This window comes from Purpureocillium lilacinum (assembly GCF_023168085.1).
Source record: "Purpureocillium lilacinum CBS 284.36 DNA, scaffold_2, whole genome shotgun sequence".
Classification (NCBI taxonomy): Eukaryota; Fungi; Ascomycota; class Sordariomycetes; order Hypocreales; family Ophiocordycipitaceae; genus Purpureocillium; species Purpureocillium lilacinum.
In genome coordinates, this window is record NW_027072112.1 from 4,092,467 (window position 1) to 4,113,123 (window position 20,657).

General features: G+C 60.3%; 6 protein-coding genes across 6 annotated transcripts; 4 read left to right on the plus strand and 2 right to left on the minus strand.

The window, feature by feature from the left end:
* Positions 1-498: 498 nt before the first annotated feature.
* Positions 499-2,084, plus strand: PLICBS_003001 (uncharacterized protein; the record flags this gene model as incomplete). Its single annotated transcript, XM_018322721.1, has 2 exons — positions 499-1,007; positions 1,067-2,084. The coding sequence occupies 2 exons, from the start codon at positions 499-501 to the stop codon at positions 2,082-2,084; spliced, it is 1,527 nt and encodes a 508-aa protein (XP_018177951.1).
* Positions 2,085-7,448: 5,364 nt separating this feature from the next.
* On the plus strand, positions 7,449-10,901 carry PLICBS_003002 (uncharacterized protein; the record flags this gene model as incomplete). Its single annotated transcript, XM_018322722.2, has 2 exons — positions 7,449-7,632; positions 7,690-10,901. The coding sequence occupies 2 exons, from the start codon at positions 7,449-7,451 to the stop codon at positions 10,899-10,901; spliced, it is 3,396 nt and encodes a 1,131-aa protein (XP_018177952.2).
* A 772-nt stretch (positions 10,902-11,673) lies between these two features.
* PLICBS_003003 (uncharacterized protein) lies at positions 11,674-13,379 on the minus strand (the record flags this gene model as incomplete). The annotated part of the gene is made up of 2 exons (XM_065600120.1): positions 11,674-12,686; positions 12,755-13,379. 2 exons carry the CDS (start codon positions 13,377-13,379, stop codon positions 11,674-11,676), a joined length of 1,638 nt encoding a protein of 545 aa, XP_065456192.1.
* Positions 13,380-15,157: 1,778 nt separating this feature from the next.
* Positions 15,158-15,862, plus strand: PLICBS_003004 (uncharacterized protein; the record flags this gene model as incomplete). Its single annotated transcript, XM_018322724.2, has 2 exons — positions 15,158-15,209; positions 15,279-15,862. The coding sequence occupies 2 exons, from the start codon at positions 15,158-15,160 to the stop codon at positions 15,860-15,862; spliced, it is 636 nt and encodes a 211-aa protein (XP_018177954.2).
* An 828-nt stretch (positions 15,863-16,690) lies between these two features.
* On the plus strand, positions 16,691-17,396 carry PLICBS_003005 (uncharacterized protein; the record flags this gene model as incomplete). Its single annotated transcript, XM_018322725.1, has 3 exons — positions 16,691-16,965; positions 17,188-17,276; positions 17,347-17,396. 3 exons carry the CDS (start codon positions 16,691-16,693, stop codon positions 17,394-17,396), a joined length of 414 nt encoding a protein of 137 aa, XP_018177955.1.
* Positions 17,397-17,707: 311 nt separating this feature from the next.
* Positions 17,708-19,411, minus strand: PLICBS_003006 (uncharacterized protein; the record flags this gene model as incomplete). Its single annotated transcript, XM_018322726.1, has 4 exons — positions 17,708-18,731; positions 18,780-18,928; positions 18,980-19,055; positions 19,107-19,411. The coding sequence occupies 4 exons, from the start codon at positions 19,409-19,411 to the stop codon at positions 17,708-17,710; spliced, it is 1,554 nt and encodes a 517-aa protein (XP_018177956.1).
* Positions 19,412-20,657: the final 1,246 nt, after the last annotated feature.

The following is a 20,657-nucleotide window of genomic DNA, read 5'->3' on the forward strand; positions in this document are numbered from 1 at the left end:
GGGAGGCAGCCGCACGAAATTTCTTGGGTTCCTTCAGGTTCGCACGCCGATACTCCAGAAGGGCTTCCGTCGATCCAAAGGGCGCGAGCAACTTGTCTTTGCAAGTTTGCTGTTCAACTTTCTGATTACCGCTCCCCAGCCGCCGTGTTCGCCTTCAACATGCACTTCGGAGCTCTGACTTGGTACTTCGTTACCTTGCCTTCCAGCAGCCCTGTAGGCAACCCGCCACCACAGCGGCCGTATTAGGCACCCCCCATTTCCAATCTGGGCAACAGCCTAGCTAAACGGGCAGCCACTGAGGTCAATTGGATGATGGAAGTGACGGCGCCACAAACCGCACGCAGCAAACGCCACCCACCACGTCGTCGACGTCAAGCGCTTTCCTGTAGCTTGTAGTGCTGTCTCGCAACCTCACCTCACCATCAACCTGCGTTTCGCTTCGCCTCTCCGGTTGCTGCATGGGTCCGGTCCAACGATCCTCGTCGCCGCACAGCCGCCATGGGCACCGCCAGTGATGCCTCCCCAGGCGGACCGGCAGCAACAGCGACAGCAGCGGCGGCGTCGTCATCCTCGGCTCGCCCGACGCTTGCTCCCTCGTCGGGCAAGCCCGCACCCGCCAGCGCTTCCGGCACATCGTCGGGGTTCAACGGACCACCGGGGCACGCTATCCGCCGCACAAAAACCTTTGACGTTCCGGACTCGTTGCCTCCGCGGCGGCGGCCATCCCTCGCGAGCCGCTCTGAGGCCTCTCACGATGGCATCCCCCGGCGCAGCTCCAATTTCTCCGACTATAGCTCCGAGGCTCGTGACATCCTCAATCCAAGGGCCCAGGCGGGTTCAGAGGTCCCTGTCCCCGAGTCCTCGTCTCTTGCCTCGCTTTCTCTGGCCTTTGCGCTGCTCCCTGCTGTCGCGGGCGCCCTATTCAAGAATGGACAAGCCGTTGTTACCGACGTGATGCTGCTGGGGCTCGCGGCCGTTTTCCTTCACTGGTCTGTGACACAGCCATGGTATGCCCCCGGTACGGACCGAACAGTTAGGGGTCCTTGTTTCTAACGCGACATCGCAGGGTCTGGTACCATTCGGCGCAGCAGATGCGCATTGAAAGCGAGCCAGACAACGATGCCGTCATAGAAGACGACAGCGAAACGGACGGTCCTAGCCCCAACTCACCACTGGATGATGTTCCCGAGGAAGACGAAGCGCCTCAGCCTCTGCCGAAACCACGCGCAGGACAGAAGCAGCGTTCCACACCGCAGCAGGCGGCGCTTCGCGAACTTTATCGTCACGAGGCTCTCGCCCTCGTCGCCTGCCTGCTCCTCCCCCTCATCAGCGCGTACCTCCTCCACGCCATCCGCTCCCAGCTCAGCCGACCCTCTGAGGGCCTCGTCTCCAACTACAACTTGACGATATTCCTCCTCATTTCAGAGCTGCGCGTCTTCTCCCATATGATCAAGCTAGTGCAGTCGCGCACCCTTCACCTGCAGCGCGTTGTCCACGGCAGCCCCTTTGCCTCACCAGCTGGCGGTGTCAACAGTGCCGAGGTCGAGGAAATTGTTGGCCGCATTGAAAGGCTCGAGGCCCGCTCAGCCGCCGACGAGGCCCTGGCCCTCGAGCAGGGTGCCGGACGGCCGGACTCGGCGCGTGCCAAGCAGGAGGCTCTCATGACGCGCGACGTGCGCAATGCCATCCAGCCCGAACTCGACGCGCTGAACCGCGCCGTGCGCCGTTACGAGAAGAAGGCTACACTCCTGCAGCTACAGACAGAAGCTCGCTTCTCCAGCCTAGAGAACAGGCTAGACGATGCCATCGCGCTCGCTGCTGCAGCGGAAAAGAACAGCGTAGCTAGCAGGAACCTTGTCGCGCGCGCCATCGAGTCAGCCACCGCCATCGTGCTGTTTCCGTTCCATGCGATGCTCCAGCTCCTCGTCCTCCCGCTCAGGCCGCTCCTCGCTCTTGTCGGCAGGAACAGGCGGGGCAAGGAGGCTTCCTCGGCGAAGCAGGCACGTGGGAGCCGCACGGGGAAGGCGCCTGCGACCCCACGATACAACGGCGACAAAGTGCCGGGTCGAGTGATGAAGAGATAGACGCCTTCCGAGATCGAGGCTGCATCTACACAGCGCGACGCTTCGGTCCTTTTTCTTCCCTTCTTGCTTTCTTTACTTATCCGTTACTCTCACGCATGATACCAACAGGGATGGCAGTGGAACCTCGTTCACGGTTCAGGATTGAGATGCCTCATTAGATCGCTGCTTATCGCTCCAAGAGAGCGCGCCGTTGCCCGTTCTTCTGTTCACGACGCCGATTCTCGTATTGATACCAACAACAAAGCGGATAACAATACCAATACCCATTTGAGAAGCGCCTTCCTTTGAGCATATCTCTCGCTCGGCCCGTCTGTGAAATACCACGTTACCGCCGCGGCATAGCAGGGCTTCTTGCGGCGTGCAAGTGTTCCCTCAACGCGAGCCGGCCCGTACGTGCCCGTGGCTTCGTGAGACAATCTTTCCGTTGATCAAGTCCATTCCGTAGCACCATCGAGTCTGCGCGACACTCTGCTCGGGGAGCACGCCCGTCTTGTGCGCCGCAACGGACCTATCACCCGAGTTGGCGGTCGCCCATGTGTCCCGTGTCGCACGACTCCAAGCCTGCGCGGTGATACTGTCAGCGAAAGGGCCGAGGCCACAAGACAGCTACAACGATACGCATGGAATGTTTATGCACCGAGCCGCGCTGGGAGAGCCAACAATGGCAAAAGGAAGCGTCAAAAAGCGGTAAAGTGGTTGGTTGGCGGGAGGGGAGCCGCAGGACTGAGACTTGCTGCGGGTTTGGAGGATCGACGGCCCGGCGGCTTGACTTCGACGACGCATGTGCTGGCCTGGCATTGCATTGCATCGGACCAACGCGACCGTCGTATGTACGAGTACGATTGTCCTACATCCTCACACACGAACGCAGCCCCGTCGTCAGCCATGGTTCGCCATCGCCAGCCTCGGCGGGATCGACCGATGCGGAGGGTCACTGCTGATCTTCATTGCCGTGCCCAGTCGATGAAGACGGGGAGAGAGGGCTAAGCATCCAGTCGTTCGACGGTGCGGACGCAAGCCCACGCGGAGGTGTGGCACCGATCTCTGCCGGATTCGCCGTGACCGTGCTGTGCACGACGAGCCTCGCGACACACGAAAGGCCTCGATGTGCAACGACTGGGCATTTTCTAGCTCAGTGCGATGGGAGCACAGCGAAGGCTCGACATAACACACGGAGCCAGTCTAGGCTTGCGGTTTCGTATCCGCGCAACGACAGGACGAGTCGCCGTCGGCCCCGGGGTTCTGCTCCGCCAACAGGTCCCGCGCCAGCGCGACCGACTTTCACACGCGCAAGAATCCGCGAAAGGAAAGAAACGGCATTGTCAGGTGCGCGTGATGATTTCATTGCGCGGCGCGGCGCGGCGCGGCGCGGCGAAGTGTGGGACCGTTTAATCTCATTGACGCGCGACCGGCTGAGCGATAGCGCAGGTGCGGCAGGCGGGCGACGCATCGCAACGCTCTGATTGACGAGCCCCCCTTGTGCGCGGGGACGAAAAGGCTCGATCGGTTCAACCGGAGGGGCGGGTCATCCAGCCGCCAAGTACAATTGCCAAGTAATTGCTGCAGTGCGAGGTGGGCTATCGCTTGTTGGGGAGCCGGAGGCCGCTGCGAGGGCGCTCTCGCGTTCCCCTCCAAGGCCGATCAGGCAGACGACCGCCTCCGCACGATGCGACGCGACGCACCGCAACGCAACGCAGCACGGCAGGGACCGTTTTTGCTTTCTTCGCCAGACACGTCGTCGGCGGCCGAGATGATTTGTCTAATGAGCTGGCGCCTGTCAGGAACCCGCATAGCCCCCTAGCCACCAGTGCCGATGCGCTGGGCGAAAGGCGGTCGGTCTCTGGGTCCGTGGCCCGGAGCCCTCGACGGCCGCGGCGATTGATGATAGGCGACTCCGCACTCGAGCTCGCAGAATGGAGTCTGCTGTCCAAGAAATGTCAGATGATACGTCCGTACCTCCGTCGTACCGGCTTGGCCATTGGGCGTGCCAGGGGGTGTTGCGTGGCTCCTGGTTCAGTGCCGGCCAAGAGCCCGGGAATCTCTGTCTGCTCGCCGGACCCAAGAAAGCGGGCTGACAGGGACAGGAGAGGGCAGCCCCAAGTCGTGCTGTGACAGGGGACTGCAAGGCTGCGGACGGACAGGAGAAAAGGAAGGCGTTTTGAAAACCGGTCGCGACGAAAAGACTGATGACGCCGGACCCCTCCCTCCTGCCCCTGGCGACGTGGTGTTGTAAGTGGGTGGATCCCGGCCTCAGCTGTGCCGCCGGTCGAGAAAAAAAGATCTGAGCTCGCTGGGTCCGGCGGGCGGATGTGGCCCCAGCGAAGACGCCGTTCCTGCAGGTACACGGCATCCACGCTACTGACGGCCCCAACGAACATCATAGGGGGTCAAGGGGACCCCGGTCCGCGGCAGTCGGCATGCTGAGCTGGCGGTACCTTAAATGTACGGTACCATACGTTGGCTGGGCCGACAACCTATGGACCACAGGGCGTCTTCAGCTGGAGCCGCTCGGGCGAGTCGCCACTGATGCCACTGGCCGTGACTATCTTGGCGGCGACATTGGCAGGACGGACCAGCAGCACCAACAGCGACAACACACCATCAGCAGCGGCCAACGCCAGCGCGGCAGCAGTGAGACACATGGGCGTTGGCTGCACGTCATGCCGGTTGGGAGCGAGCGCGCCTCGGCCGCGGGTCGACGGCAGCCGCTCGCTTTGCTGCTGGCCCGGGCGCCTTTTTGTGACGACATTGACTCGTGAGCGGCCGGTGACACGGCAGGGGACGGGGACGCGGCGGCGGGCGGGCGGACGGGAGCGCACTGTGCTGTGTGTCCCTCCCCGCGAAAGCCATGATGGACGCCATCATCGCCATCAGATTACCTCCACCTCCACTTCATGCACGTAAGAACCTGTCCAGCACGACACAATACGACACAACGCGACCCGCCAGACAAACACCACCAACCCGACGCAGCGCAACGCAACGCAACACCGAGCCCGGGCTGCGCCGCGCCAGCCACGCTGATTGCCAAGGATGCGCAAAAACGTGGGCGGCCCATGGTGCTGTGGTGGCCAGCCGAGTTTTCCTTGTGCGATGGACGCGACGACTTACTTTGTGTCTCCTCCTTGCGTGACTGGTTGAGACACCTCACCTCACCTGGCCGGCTGTGCATCAGGCGCCCTATCGCCTGCGCGGTCGCATTGGGTGGCGTCCACTGACAATGGGCAGAACGATGCCATTGCCTCCGGGTTCATTGTCATTACCATGTTCGGGTCGCGGCCTCGCGAGAGGCCCCTCGCTGTCCAAGCCGTCCGACGGGGGCCTTTTGCCCTTGTCCGCTTTGCTTTGTTCAGTACGCCGCCATCACTCCGGTTCAACTTTTCCCGGCTTTCCAGTTCGCATGCTGGCGGTCTTGGGCAGCCGCTGGGCCTGACGGTCCTGGGCCTCACGTCTTAATTTAGCCCGACGTCCGAAGGCGCCGACTTATTGATGATGGTACAGTAATGTACACGACGGGTATCGCAACTTAGTGAGCACACTCACCAATCAGAACCCCGCAGCGGCTCCCTACGAGATTCGCACCTGCACCAGCAACCTCTAGCTGCGCCTTCCAGCTTGGAACTCTGTCCTCCAGCCTCTTCTCACTCCACGGAAAGGCAAGTGCTATGGACTGACTGGGTGCGTGGCTGCTCACAAGCTCGTGCCCGTGCTCATGCTCGACGGACCTGAGAAGGTGGGTTGCCGCTTCCGCGTCTGCAGGCCACCCTCCCAGGCTTCTCAATGGCTCCCCGATGTCCATCTCTCCTCCGTCCCCTCACAGGCTTCACACCTCCACCCACTTTCTCCTGCACCCCCCTGGCATCGCAATCTTGGATGACAAGACTTTGCACGCTACCATCGGTCCACACCGGGCGTTTTGCATCGCCAACCGAGCGCCCATGCAAGCCCGCTTCACCGTCAGGGCCTGCAAGGCCACGAGAAACGCAACGGCACAGGACAAACGGCGCAGCACTCTGCCATGGAGTCGTCGCGCGACCGCCATCAAACGGGCGGGCCGGCGTCGCGACATGCCAGACCTAAATTCGGAACCAGGTGTCCGCGCTCTCACCTCACCATCGTCTGAATCTCTGTGACGAGACGGCTGGCCCGCCGAGCGTGGCCGGGCGAGCCCGAAACGTCGCCCGACGCCCTGTATCCGCGCCTGCGTGCTCCGTCTGGTCGTCGCCGTTGGCCCGCGCTCGTCTGGACGTCGTGAGCGGACCAATGACTCGCCTTCGACTCGCCCTCGGCTCGTCCTCCATCTGGCCTCCGGCTCGCCGTCGACGCTCCTGAACCCTGTAGGCACAATGCTCGTCATCCGCATCGCCTTGGGGATCCACAAGCGACCAGGCCCCCGGCCGGGAAATTGGCCCTCCATCGCCTCCGTGCGCTAGCGTCCCAGGGCTGGCTGTAGTCCTGCGGCAGTCTGCTGGTCCTTGCGCGCCGTCGACGTGACGCCGGGCCTCACCCGAGCCCGTCACATCATGCGTGCTACCTACTACCTGCGCTGCGAAAGGCCACAATGGATGGACCGGCTTGGATGGTACTTGCTTTGTACCCGTCCGGTAGGCCAGGCGGATGCCAAGTGGATGTCCATCGGATCGATGGCTCGATCCTGAGCGCCCACGGACGAGGAGCTGCCAGACAATTGCATCTAGGTCCCCTCCCTCCCCGGGTGGTTCGTCTGGGTTCGTTCGTCTCTTTCTACTTGCAGTAATTATGCTTCTTTCACTCGTGCTCGCCGTCGAGAACTGGGTGTTGCCCGCTGTTTTCTAAACTCTCGTTGACGTGACCGCTCTGGTTGTCCTCTGCATCACCAAAGACCCCAACACTCGCGTCCCTTGCCTCAGTCCGGCGACGCCCGCTGTCTGGCTTTCCCACCGCCTGGGTCTCTGGCCCCGCGTCTAGGCCGAGGCCGCCGTCTTTTGGCAGAGTACTCTGTCTCAAGCCGGACACGCGATCCCGCCTTTCTAAGACGTTGCCTGCTGTAATTGCCTCGAGGGCATTGCTTCTTCGCTCGCGACACCGGCTCCCGTCCGTCTCTTTTTTACACGACAGCAAGACCTCCCAGTTTCCTTCCGTCATTCGGCTCTGGCAGGTGACCCTCGAACATGCTGCACGGCTTCGTGGCCGTGGTGAAGCAGCTCCCCCGACTTTAACATCTCGACAACCTCGACCAACTGCTCATCACCAAGGACAATGTTTGCCAAGGTCGTACGCGTATGGGCGATTCTGTCCCTGGTGTTGGCTTTACAGCTGGCTGCCGCCCAGAGCTTCCAGGTGGTAGTGAGGAGGCAAGATGGCGATAGGACAGCATCTCCCAGCATGCTCGGTGACGTATCGGCGTCTCCGTCGTCCAGCGGCATTGGGTCTTCGACAATGAGGACGGATGATGCAGGCACGGCATCAATAACCTCCCCTCCGAGCGGCACAGAGAGGCCCAGCGCCCTTCCGACTTCCACCATCATCAGCACCAAAGGACCATTGGACAATTCCACTTTCCTTAATGGTAAGTCACGGCCCATGCGTCCGAGTATGCTTCATGCTGACCTTGTTTCGCTTTTAGCGACAATCCCGGTTGGCCAGCTGCCGTTACCCCCGCAAATCACACCGGGTTGGGGCGTTGCTGGAGTTATCATGCTTATCACGGGCGTCACATACACATTGGTCGGCATCAAGAATCGTTGGATTCACACCTTCTTCTCTACCGCCTATATCACAGCACTTGGCGTGGCGGTGCTGATCGTCTATGTTATGAACATTCCCGTTAGCAACGCCATCCAAGGTGGATATGTCGTGGCCGTCATCATGTCGGGCTGCGCCGTGGGTGCCGCCTCCATGTTCTTCAAAGAACTGACAGAAGGTCTGGGATGCGCCCTGGGAGGGTTTTGTGTGAGCATGTGGCTCCTGTGTTTGGTGCCAGGGGGCCTCCTACAGTCCGTGCCCTCCAAGGCAATCTTCATCGCCGTCTTTACCCTGGTCGGCTTCGGCTTTTACTTCAGCCGTTGGACCCGAGACTGGGCGCTCATTGGCATGATCTCGTTTGCGGGCGCAACAGTCACGGTGCTCGGCATCGACTGCTACAGCCGTGCAGGGCTAAAAGAGTTTTGGGTTTACATCTGGCAGATCAACGGGAACCTCTTTCCCCTCGGCGCCGATACCTACCCCGTCACTAAGGGCATCCGGGTCGAGACCGCGGCCATCGTCATCATTGCTCTGGTCGGCATCATATCTCAGATCAAGCTATGGATCATTGTCAGGGAGAAGCGTGAGAAAAGAGCTGCGGAGCGAGCGGAAGACCAGCGGAACCTCGAAGTCGAAGAAGAAAACGTCGGCAGACAGGTGGAGGAGACCAACGCTCGCGAGCGCCGCCGCTGGGAGCGAGTCCACGGAGAGGGCACCATCGGTAGTGGAGAGTCTCGCACGTCGGACTACGGAGACTACGGGAGCGAGAAGAGGCTCAGAGGCAGCCACAATGGCTCGTACAAACCTCGGTCGTCAGCTGAGGTGTACGAGATGGCTGATATCTCCGAGTCGGAAGAGTCGCGCAGCGGACCAAACGCGTTGATGGAGGCAGAAGAGGCTCAGGATGGCAAGGTCACAGTACGGGTGGCAGCCGACGATATACCCGAGTCGCACACGGACATTGGCGACGACATGGACGCAAAGACTGCGACAATGAGCGAAGGTGCCGCAATATCAGGCACTGGGGCCAAGAGACTTTCCCAGCGGACCGCCACAAGCAAGCGTATATCACAAGCCCAGACTGTTACCGAAGCACCAGAAGTCGTACCTCTTCCATTCACGGTTCCAGAAAACAACGACGCCGAGTCCAACTGCGATAGGTCTTCCGTCGCTACTTTTGCAGACGAGGTGGAAGATGAGGCACCGATGCGGCGACAGGTCGAGCGCCCTTCCTTGGCCAACAGGCTCTCACAGGGATCGGCTACGCTTCTGAGGAGCTTATCTTCAGGGGCAAGGCGGGGCCAGACGGTCGCGAACCCGGAACACGGCGAGAGCTGCCACGAGCTAGTACAAGAACCGACTCCCGATGAAGGAGATGACGAATCTTTGGCTGCCACTGTCGACAATGACAGCGTCAGCGGTGCCGACCGCCAATCAATATACTCGGAACACACGCGAAAGAGCGTCGAAATCAATGCCGACCTGTCTAAAGAGGACACCGAAGTGGCCGCACACGACAATTCAAAGGACCTTCCTAAGTATTCGGCAACAGCAGCGCTGTCTCCTCAGGTCGAAGAAGGGACAGAGGAGCGCCCAGAGGATGCGAGGGCCGGAAAAGACAACTCAGGCGTAGTGAATGCGCCCCAAGATGCCACGAACGACTCGCCTGCAAATTCGGAGCTCCCTTCGCAGGGAATTGCTGGAGAGTCGGCGGCGCAGAGCCAGGCGGTGTCCGCGGTTGACCCTGTGCCAGAACCGTCAGAGAAGCAAAAGTCCGTCGCTACGTCAGTCGCATCGACGCCTGCGAGTCTGACCCAGGATCGCCTACCGCGGCCGCTGTCGCGCGTGGCCATGTCTTATCGGACGAACGAATGGGTCAAACATCTGAGCTACGCAGACACGCCGGAGCTGGATGACTTGCAGGTCAACGATGCGGGCCGACCGACAAAGACTGTTGCCAAGGAGCGTTCTGTCCCCGTTGACGTGGAAGAACTCCAGAAGACGGCGACGGAGGGAATAGCTCCGGCTGCGCTGAAGCAGAGTGAACCCCAAGTCTCAATCATCTCACACGCCCCCAGTGGTTCGAAGCGGGCATCAAGGCACGAACACGCTATGGCTGCTCAAGCAAGCTACCACCCTCAAGATAACGAAATTATCCGAAACGCGACATCCCCACCGCCGTTGACGGCATCATCACCACCTCCCCCTGTCGGCATCAGCCTGTCTCGATCGACGTCGTCGATGGCCTTGCGCAAAGTGTCACCGGGATTCGACCCCATCGTGGAGGAGCAGCAGATGGAGCCGCCCAACGCAGAGCCAAGGCACGAGGAGGCGTCAAGGTCGAGTACAGTGTCGCGGAGCCCGTCGCTTGCCGGCACAGAAGCACCACAGCGCGCCGCGGTACCGGGCGTCGTCTCCTACGCAAGCCCCCAGACGCTGATTGGGCAGCGCGAGTTGTTCCTGCGAAGCAAATCGCAGGCGAGCCTCCTCGCGCAATCGCCCGAGCCTACATTTGCGGCGCATGGGCCCGGTAGCGACGGCGGATCGATTTATAACTATCCCGTTCACGCATCACAGCTGAACGTTGCTGACCCCGACGATCTGCCTTTGAGCCAACGGAGGGAGATTATGCGCCAGAGCAGTCTTATGTCCCTGTCCCAGCCGAATAACTCGGTTCACCGCCTGTCTCATGTCGGTCATGAGAGTGCGGAAAGTCTGCCTTTCAACTCTCACCAGCCAAGGAGGTCATCGGCATTGCTGACTCGGTCCGCACGGGACTCGCAGCTCGCCAGCTTCCGCCAGTCAGTGCAGCAGGACCTCCGCTCCGGGACGCCCATCATGGCTACCTCCGGGCGAGAATCTCCCTTTACCTCGTCCTCACTTCTAGGCAATCGCGAGGCTGAAGTGCAGCGGAACATTGAGATGCAGCGCAATGTGCTGATGGGTCAGAAAGAAGCCGAAGCCCAGCGGAGAGAGATGCAGCGACGCGAAAAGGAGCATCTCGATCGCGCCTTCGACGAGCGCATGAGGAACGGAGACCTGCTTGAAGTGCACCGCGAGGCGATGCGCAAGATGCAAAAGGGGGCTCGCTAGTAATTGAGGGCGTCGACAAAAGCCAGAGGGGCTTTTTACATACATTTTTGGCAATTCATTACCAACGAAATCAGGTCACGACAAAAGACAACGACGCAAACGCTTGCATCGACTTATATGTTTCATTTCGCTCTTTTTGCTCATGCATTGCCGGTTGTTGCTCGTGCACGACGCGCTGTTGATACCAAAGGACTTTTGCTTTTGGCGCCGGGGCTTGAAACGCAGGCGCACAGTTGAAGATAGAGGGACGGCCTTTCTCAACGGCGACATAATCAAGAGGGTAGATAATCTACAATTAAAAGTATTTTCAAGGACGCCAGTCAAAGCAGAGTATTATGATTGCAGTAGGGGAATGGCAAACATCGACCTGGGCTGCACCACTGCACGGCGGGCGGACGTAGGCTCATGTCGCTCAGCCATACCGTAACACATGTGAGATGCTCGTCGAGTGCATTCAATACAAACAGTACTAGCATGTAGTTCATGATGTAGTGTGTCACTAGTTACAAGGTGGCATACGACTTTCGAGCGTAGATGCCAGTGCGATCTAGATAGACTTCCGAGACCCCAAGACCGTCAACGCCCAACGCCGCCAGTTCATTTTAGAGATCAAGCCCGTCGTACCAACGCCCAAAACTTCCCATGCCATTTTCCGCACCCACCCTGGATGCAACAAAATTAAGAGCCAGAGAAGACGAATCCCTCAGTGTCCTTGGTTGGCCCCTCGCTGAAGAAGTTGCGACGTGAACTCCGAGTCCGCCCTCGCGCGTTCCTACGCGCGCTGGCCCCTCGACCGCTCGTCTGCTGCCCAGCCCGTGTTGAGGCGGGCCTCGTCGTCGTGAGATCCCGAGGTGCGCGTATGGGATGCGTCGCTCGCTTGAGAGGCGTAGCTGACGGGGCGAACCTCTTCTACCCCGGTGGCCGGCGCGTGTTCCTCACCCGTTGACCTGCCGAAGCGGGGCAGGTGCAGGTTGAAGTGCGTCCGGAAGGGAAAAGGGTTTCGGTGGATGGGATCCGGGACCGTCTCGTTTGCGCCCGCTCTTGCCTCCACGGACTGCGGTCGCTGCATTACCGGCTCCTGTCCGCGCTCGAGGTCGACATCGTTGACAACGATGGGTTCCTGACCCGGCGTCACTGAGCCGCGACGTGTACCACTGGCACTGGAGCTGGAGTTGATGCTCTTGAGTGCGTGCGAATAGGCCGTCGAGCCCTTGCGGGCGGAAGAACTGGAGCGGCTTGTCAGTAATTGCTGGTAGCGATGGGACCTTTTCTCATGGGTTGGGACTAACCCTCTCATGGTGGCTGTCACAGTTGAGCCGTACGAGCCACTTCCCGACTTGTCCTTGTCTGGATCGTAGACTTCCCTGAGGCTGGGGAAGATGTGGCCGAGCCCGAGCAACAGAAAGCCCTTCCTGTAGATGTTCATGGCATCCCTGGTCGTACCGAAGAATCCAAAGATGGGTACGGCAGTCAGAATGGCGATGTACTGTGTGTTCCGGTACGCCCAGCCGACCTGGTCGGATGGGAACATGAAGATGGTGTTCCAGGGGAAGGGCCCGGGTGGGTCGTGGATCAAGTCGTAGTCGAACGGCTTCAGGCCGTGCATGTAGATGATGTTGAGCACGGCGAGCAGGACGACGATTGGGTAGAAGGGCAGAATGATGGAGAGAACCATGAGATAGAGTCGCCGGCGGGTACGGAGACTGCGGCGGTGGATGGTGCTGTTGGTTGAGAGAGCCGGGTCATTGGCTTTGGCCAGCTGACGGTAGCGGTAGAAGATGAGAACTGGACACAAGGATTAGCTCACGCACGAGAAGACCGTGGACAGAGTAAGAGTTCCGGATGTGACGTACCCGAGTACACCAGAGTCAGGCCGCCCACTATGATGGGGGGTATGACGAAGAAGATGAGAAAAGGCCAGGCCGGCCAGACAGACCAGTCGCAGCCGCTCAGTGTGCCGATAACATATCTGTGCGCCGAGAGCGGGTACGTCCATGCAATGAGCGACAGAGGCCATGGAAAGATGATGAGGGCCTGGACTAGGTTTCGCCGGCGCCTCTCCTTGACGGAGAGCGGGTGCGCTCGCAGCTCGCCAACCTGTACGGCGAGGTTGCGCATAATGGCGAGCAAGCACGTAAGAAACAGGGCCTTGGAGCCATTGCGGAAGTAGTTGTCGAAGTCGCAGAAGCCGATACCCGGCCACCAGGAGACGGTGTCGTTGTCGCGCCAGATGAGGGAGTTGACGACGGTGTCGATGTTGTAGAGGACGACGTTGAAGACGAATAGCGAGGCGGCAAATTCGCCGTTGCGGATGAGCATCCACAGGGGCACGATGCAGACGAGGTCGGCGATGATGCCCAGCGCGACGCGGAAGCCCAGGTTCACCGTGAGGGAGGTGGGCTGCTCGGCGAGAAGGCTGGGGAGGGGGACGACCAGCGCGTCGCCGACCGTCTTGGCGTTGGCGAGCAGCGGGTCCATGGTGAGTCGCTTAGCTGCGGTAGCCTCTTGCTGTGTGGAAGATTGATGATGCCGCAGATGTAGTAGGAAGTCGATTGAGTTGATGTGAGAGAGCGCCGCAGAGGTATTTTGTAAAAAGCTTGAGAAGAGGGAGTGCAGCTCGCAGCGAGTCTGGCAACCGGAGCGGGAGCTAAGCTTAGCTCTGCGGGAAACAATAAAGACAACAGCTGGATGGGTGCCTCGTCGGCTTATAGATTCGTCAAACAATAAACCCCCAAAAAGCCCAAAACCCGGAACTCCCACCCAATCTGGCCCGACAAGAACGTCACCGCCCCTGGGCGCTGGACAATTCTAGACAAGGAGGCGACGCCAGGCCGGCCGGCCGGTCGAGATTTACCGACGGCGGCAGCAACGACGCCTGCCGGGGAGGGAGGCGGCAAACAAATTTCTGAATACACACGGGACAAAGTCTAATATCGACTTCAGCCGTGCGCGAGGATACTCGGCTGACGGCAGGAGGTAGGCTGCTGCTGCTTAGCCTTGTCCATGGCCGGCTCGCGCGGTGTGATGGATGGGGATCGCGGCGGCTGCGGCGAGGTAGGTGAGGCGCCGCTGTCAAGGTATAAGCCGTCAATTGTCTCTCCCCGCGCGGCAGTCATATCGCGGGGGGGCGGGAAGAGAGGGGGGACACAGACCCAGGGGCCCGGGATCGCGTATTTGTCTTCAGCAGCGTCAGTGCCGGCGAGTGTCTCGGTCTGGGAGTTTGCGCGTGTTTGCATGGCGCTTATTCGAGAGGCCCTATTGATGCCCCGATTAGGAAATGTCAATTGACGGGAGTGGGTGGGTCGAGCGGGAGAGGTGGCTGATGGAACAGGGTTGGCGGTGGTGCTGGAACCACCAACGAAGCCGTTCACCACTGCTATCTGTCCCTCCCCTCCCCCCCCGGTCCCGACGCCTGCACTGCCATGACGCGGGAGCCGCATGATTGACGCATATTTAGAAATGCAGTGAGCTCAAGCGTGACTGTACCGTCGTTCTCTTACCGTACTGGGATGTACGGGTAGAAGGGCGACACCCTCTCACGCGGCTCAGCTCTGCTGCCTGTGCGAACCAACATGCGCCGGCAGTCCGAAATGCGAAGCCATGTGCTACGCAGCGATGACAGCCAGCTCATGCATGGCTATTGACCGGCCGCGTCCTGCATGGCCGTCAATGCTGCGGCATGCTGCGACATGCTGCAGCGTGTCCTGGGACATGGCACGGAGAATAACGTAGCGTGCTCGTGACCCGCAGCAGGTATTCTGAAACTGGGCTCACCACATTTCTCCGCTCCGCGCTCGAGCCTGTGATGTGACCACTCTCAAGCGCCTCGACTGCGAACAACCGTGGCCCCATTCGTGTAAGTGGCTCCGGTGAGGGACGGTGAGACCCTAGTCTCGGTGAAGGGCTCGGCCAAGGCGCTTATCTTATCGCTCCGCCAAACCCCACCAGTGCAGCACTCCCCAGCTCGTCCAGCCAATCAGCCTACACAATTGCGAGCGCACCGGAAAAAACCTACGCCGCCCAGCGCCAGCGACTCTGCACGCACGGAAAAGTTTCTCGATGGTTGACCTCCGACAACAGCCCACGCCCACGATCACCGACCAGCCCAGTCACGGACCGCGCGCAGAGCCCGCGACGCATACATACATCCACGACGTCCGAGGGTCGAATAGATCAATCGGAATCCAGCGGCCCCGAAGCCGAGTTTTGTCTGCGCAAAAGGCGATTCGCGGCACCAGCCCAGTCAGCTAGAAAAAATGTCGTTCCGAGGCGGCGGTCGCGGCGGTGGCCGTGGAGGCGGTTTCCGAGGTGCGCAAGAGTCTTGCCGCGCGCATCATTCCAGATGGAGAGAATTGAGTTGCTGACGTTTCATTTCAGGCGGACGAGGTGGTGGCTACGGCGCCCCTGCAGGTCCCCCGGCCCAGGTCCTGGAGCTGGGCACCTTTGAGCACGCCGTCGAGGGCGAGATGTTCTGCAAGTCGACCAACGTCAAGATTCCCTTCTTCAACGCGCCCATCTTCCTCGAGAACAAGACGCCCATCGGCAAGGTCGAGGAGGTGCTCGGCCCCATCAACAACGTCATGTTCACTATCAAGCCCTCCGAGGGCATCGTCGCCTCCAGCTTCAAGGCCGGCGACAAGGTCTTCATCGGCGGCGAGAAGCTGCTTCCCCTCGACAAGTTCCTGCCCAGGCCCAAGGTCCCCGGGGAGAAGAAGGTGAAGCGCGCCGGCGGTGCTGGCGGCCGTGGAGGACCCCGCGGCGGCGGCTTCTCTCGCGGTGGTGGCAGAGGGCGAGGCGGCCCCCGCGGCGGCAGCGGCGGCTTCTCCCGAGGAGGTGGTCGTGGAGGCGGTGGTTTCTCCAGAGGCGGCGGCGGCGACCGAGGTGCGGGCGGCTTCTCGAGAGGAGGCGGTGGCCGAGGCGGCGGCGGCTTCTCCAGGGGCCGTGGCCGGGGCGGCTACTAGGTGGGACAGACGGATGGGGTCCGAGGTGTCGGTGCTGACTGCTGCTGCTACTTGCTGGCATTGGGCTGCTTTGGGTTTTTCTACAAGGCCCTCGCGTTTCTCGACGCTGGGGGAAGGCGTTCTAGAGGGGCATCATTGCTTTTGGCCGCTGCAGAGGGTAGGGCAAAGGTGTGAGACTTTTTTCCATATCATGTGCGGTTGTTTCTGCTGTATCATCATGTCAAAATTTGAGCAATTCTGGCATTGCCGACGCGCGTACACGTGCAACTCTTCCCGTCGTAGCCAAGTGAACCACAAAGCATCTTGGGTCCCAGACTCTCAGCGACTTTGTTAGCGGAAGCCGTTCTGCCGCCCGCCCTTTGTCGAACAGGCAGGCGGTGACGCCCGGCGCGGCCCAGCGCTGAGCAGCGCTGCCCCTCCCTCCAACTCGCCCAGTCCCAAAGAGCGCGCATGATGGCTGTCGCGGCCACAAGCCAATCACGAGCTCCAGGACGGGACCGCTAATCTATCGCGTCAAACACGCCCCCAGGACGCGCGCGACCCCTCGAAGTCGCACCCTGCAGGGCAGCACACTCAGCCAGGTCATTAATTAGCAGCAGCACCAGCAGGCAGCTTTGTCGCAGGGATACTTCTGCAGGGACGGATCCAGACTACCTACCGCCTGGTCAGACGTAACTTGCGCCCTCGTCAACTACCGACCGAGCAGCTCGCCTCGCGCATTGTCAACCTTCTCACCACTCACCACCCACCACCCTCCACCACCACCAACCACGATACACGACACGAACAACCGTATCCCGGCCCTTCTTCTTCAACCCGACCTCAAACATGTCCTCGTCGTTCCTCTTCCGCCGCGCGACCGGCGCCGCCACGGCCCGCCGCGCCTTCACCACCTCGGCGCCGCGCTCCGTCGCGCGTATCTCCATCATCGGCAACCTCGCCGACACGCCCGAGCTGCAGCCCACGAGCAGCGGCCGCGAGATCCTCAAGTACGCCGTCGCCAGCAACAGCGGGCCCAAGGACAACCGCCAGACGAGCTGGTTCCGCGTCACGAGCTTCGCAGAGGGCCCGCGCCGCGACTTCCTCCTCAGCTTGCCCAAGGGGTGCGTCTTTGCCTGCCCTTTCCTCGCCGGCCCCCTCTCTCCCCCTTCCACCTTTGATCCTCCATCGTTTCCCATCCCTTCCCGTCGCTTTTGAACCTATGTCGTGTCGTGTCAATGCGCGCGCGCTGGGCTGATCGTCGACGGGCGACATTGATGCGCCTCGCGCTGCGAAGCACACATCGCTGCAAGAAAAGAATACCCTTGCTGACGAAGTCGCTGCAGTGCCATGGTTTTTGTTGAGGGCGATGCCTCTATCAGCACGTACCAGGACGCCAACGGCCAGACCCGGAGCAGCCTCAACGTTGTCCAGCGTACGTCATCTCCCCCAGGCGTCGCTCCCAGGCGAGCCGCCCATGCCCGCGTTTCTGACAGCCCCTTTAGGCAGTATCGAGGTCCTCAAGCGCCCCCAGAACGCCGGCCAGAACGAGTAAGCGTGTTTGCGAGTCCAGCACACTTGCTTCAATAGGATCGGCTTGGCCACGGGCTGCAAGACACGCACGGGACACGCTTGTTACTGCCGAGGCCATGCATTCGTCTCCACTCTGAAAGACCATCTCCTTTGTTACACGTCTCATCTATTTGGGCTTGCCGCGGGATTCAGGGTTGGGAGTGGCAATATCTCCGTTGTACAAATAAGGGTGGTGTAGGAGGAGTCGAGATATCGCTGAATTCAAGTCACCGAAAGTCCACATGTCGTGGTTCATGTCGGGGCACTCCAACGTGTCTATTCGTCTACAACCTTCTACACAAGGGAGCAGCTGTCCATGCATCCATAACCTGCCGCAACGCCACCTTCCTCGCTCTTGTCGCCTTTTGTGCGCAGAAGGTAGCCCGCCTCTTCGTTTCGAAGCACCTCTCCGCTGCTCTGGTTCCACAGACAGGTGCCGTACACGCCCAGCTCGCAGATGACGCCGCCCTGCTCAATCTTGCCGTTGCGGAGGATGGTGTTGGACACCGGCGGGGGCGTGATCAGCTCCATGAGGATAAATGATCCCCAATGCTCCTCAGGGACGGACTTGAGAAAGCTGGGAATAGCACCACGGTAGATGTTGTTGCCGCCGCCCTCACGCTGTGGCTTGAGGACGTACGCTTGACAGGCCTCGGGGTCGAGTGCCTTCTTGCGCGCCTCAAGACCGGCCTCCGACGTGTCCATGGGGTATATGTTTGTGAACGTCCTCCACAGCTCTGCAGCGGCGGGCGTATCATCTTTGATGAAGCGTCCCAGCATCGATGGTGCCGATGAGGGTCGTGGTGTGGCCAGGACCTGTTGCACCTTCTTGGTTCCGGCGAGCTGGGTGAGAACCGTAGGGCATTTAATGGCCGCGGAGCGTTCAAGATGGTAGCGCGCATCCCATGCTCGCTGGTCAGGATAATCACCCGGGCCGTAGCCAGCGCGCATGTAAATTACGGCGACCTCGAAGACTTTTGCCGGGTTGCGAGGCAAGCGGTAAAGAAGCTGTCGCTTTGGCGTGTCGGCGACCGTTGTGTGGGTGAGTATGTCGGAGAAGGCAAGCCTGAAGACAGGGGCAGTCGGAGACGAGCTAGCGATTTGGTACTCAAGGTGGCGCTGGTCGAAGACGTTGCGTTCATCGCCTTGGACGAGAAAGATTATGCACTTGGGATGGCCGAGCTCCGAAGGCGGGTAAGCGTGGAACGCGGCCTCGATGCCGCCAGCAAGGCCTTGAACGGCGGTGCTTTCCGGAAGGTTGAGCGAGCCCGCTGGAATTGCCTCGTCTATCAGAGGGTACTCGGTTGCGGCCAGGTACCTGACCATCAATCAGTCCGGGAGCCTTCGGCACGGCAATGAAACCAACCTGTGGAGCCTCGAGGTGAAGCAGGAGAGGCCGCCAAAGGATGATGCAATCGTATTGAACTCGACTTGCTTGGCCGTCAACGACGGTGGTGACGTTGAAGTATCCTGATGAACCATGTAGTCGGACCTGAAGAGACCCAAGGACAGTGGCTAGCCCGTCGTCAGAGATGAAGTCATCGCAAAAGCCAAGTGAGTGAGTACCTGGGTGTATCCCTCCTGCTTGACCTTGAGATGGATCTGCCACAGGTTCCGGATGAAGTCGTCGCCGTCGGCAACCCTGATCCTCTGTCAGCACTGATATTCATGGATTCGCATCGCGTGAACTGACTCCTTCACAATCTGGGCGAGGAATTCCTCATCCCGGCTGACCGCGGCGTACAGATCGTTATACGTCTGCTGCACTGCCTTGCCCTGCTCAAAGCATATCCGGGGGAACGCGCTGGGGAAGAGGGTGACGGGAGCGTTGATGGCGGCGATGCCCGACGGGTCAGCATCGGTGGGAATGACGGCGGGAGGAGGCCGGATGGCGAGCCCGTTGCCAATGGACCAGTCCTTGATGGTCAGGACGAGGTTGTCCCGCTCGGCATCCGTGAGGTGCGGGGGATACATTGACCCCTCCACGGAAGTAGACATGACAACGTCGCCGTTAAGGACCTGCTTCGCTGGTGCCAGAACACGGCACACAGGTATATTGAGTGCAGGCAAGCGGATTGATGATCTGGAGTGACTGGTCTCGGGACGGCGGGAGCGCGTTGTTGAGGTGAGAAGGTGAGATGGATTAATAATTAATAGCGCGGGCAAGAGCGCTTCGTGATGAATGGATGGGTCCCTCTGGGTGCGGGCTGCGTGCTGGCTCTTGCAGTTGGTGTAGCACTTCCCTTCGCGCAGCGAATTAATAGTCCAAAATTCTGGCACAATTGCTCCCATCTATCCAGAAACTCCATGCCGTGATATACATTCCTCGACGTCCAAATTCCGGAGTGCGACGCTTCTTCTGTACCTATTGCTGTCCGTTTTCACCTGCGTCCCCACCGAAGAGACATGTGCGAGCAAGCGCTCGCCAGGCGACGGTCTAGCGCGCCCCTCTCTGGGTCGTTGCCGTCTGCCAGTTAGCGGCCGTTTCTGGCGTGTCTTAGAACGACGCTCGGTCGCCAGTGACTTTTCCATCCCTATCGCACCACAGCAACCTGTTCAGGAGCGCCGTCGGCGTCCTGCCTCTCCCGCCGCGGCCTGCACAGGTCCGAAGCGCAAATTGACGGACGCATTCACAGGGCCCATGACGGGCTACTGTTGCTGAAGTCACGTGAACACGTGGCGCCTAAGTAACGCGGTCCGCCCACCAACGAGGCAACACACGTCTTCTTCTGGGTTCCATCGCGCCTGCAGGCCTCCGTCCTCCCGACCTTCCCCCTCAAACTCATCCCCAAATCCTACGCAGGGCCTCACTCTCTCTTTATCGTGTCAAGACCTGATTCGAAAGCCCTGAAACACGCCCATTTTCGCATTCACCGACGGATATCAGCGTCCGCAGCTCTCTACCACCTGCAGTGCTCTCCTCTGCAGGTTGGTGGGGCCGCAAACCGCAACACCAACGACCTGCACAGCGGGAAGCGTTCGAAACAAGCCGAACAGGCAAAGCAAAGTCAGGCTACTGCAAGAGACAGCCTCGCAGATCGCGAAGCTTTGCGGCCTCGTACAGCCTCAAGCCTCGTTGCCAACCCGGTTAGGATCTTCATTCCCAGCTCTCTGCAACCCACTCCTCTCAGCATCCACGAAATCGCAAGCCACTCTTCACCCAACTCCTCCTTGCCGACTACTCAGGTCTACGGCTTGAGACTGCCAGATGGATTCGCCAACGGCTTCTCCTGATAAATTGACA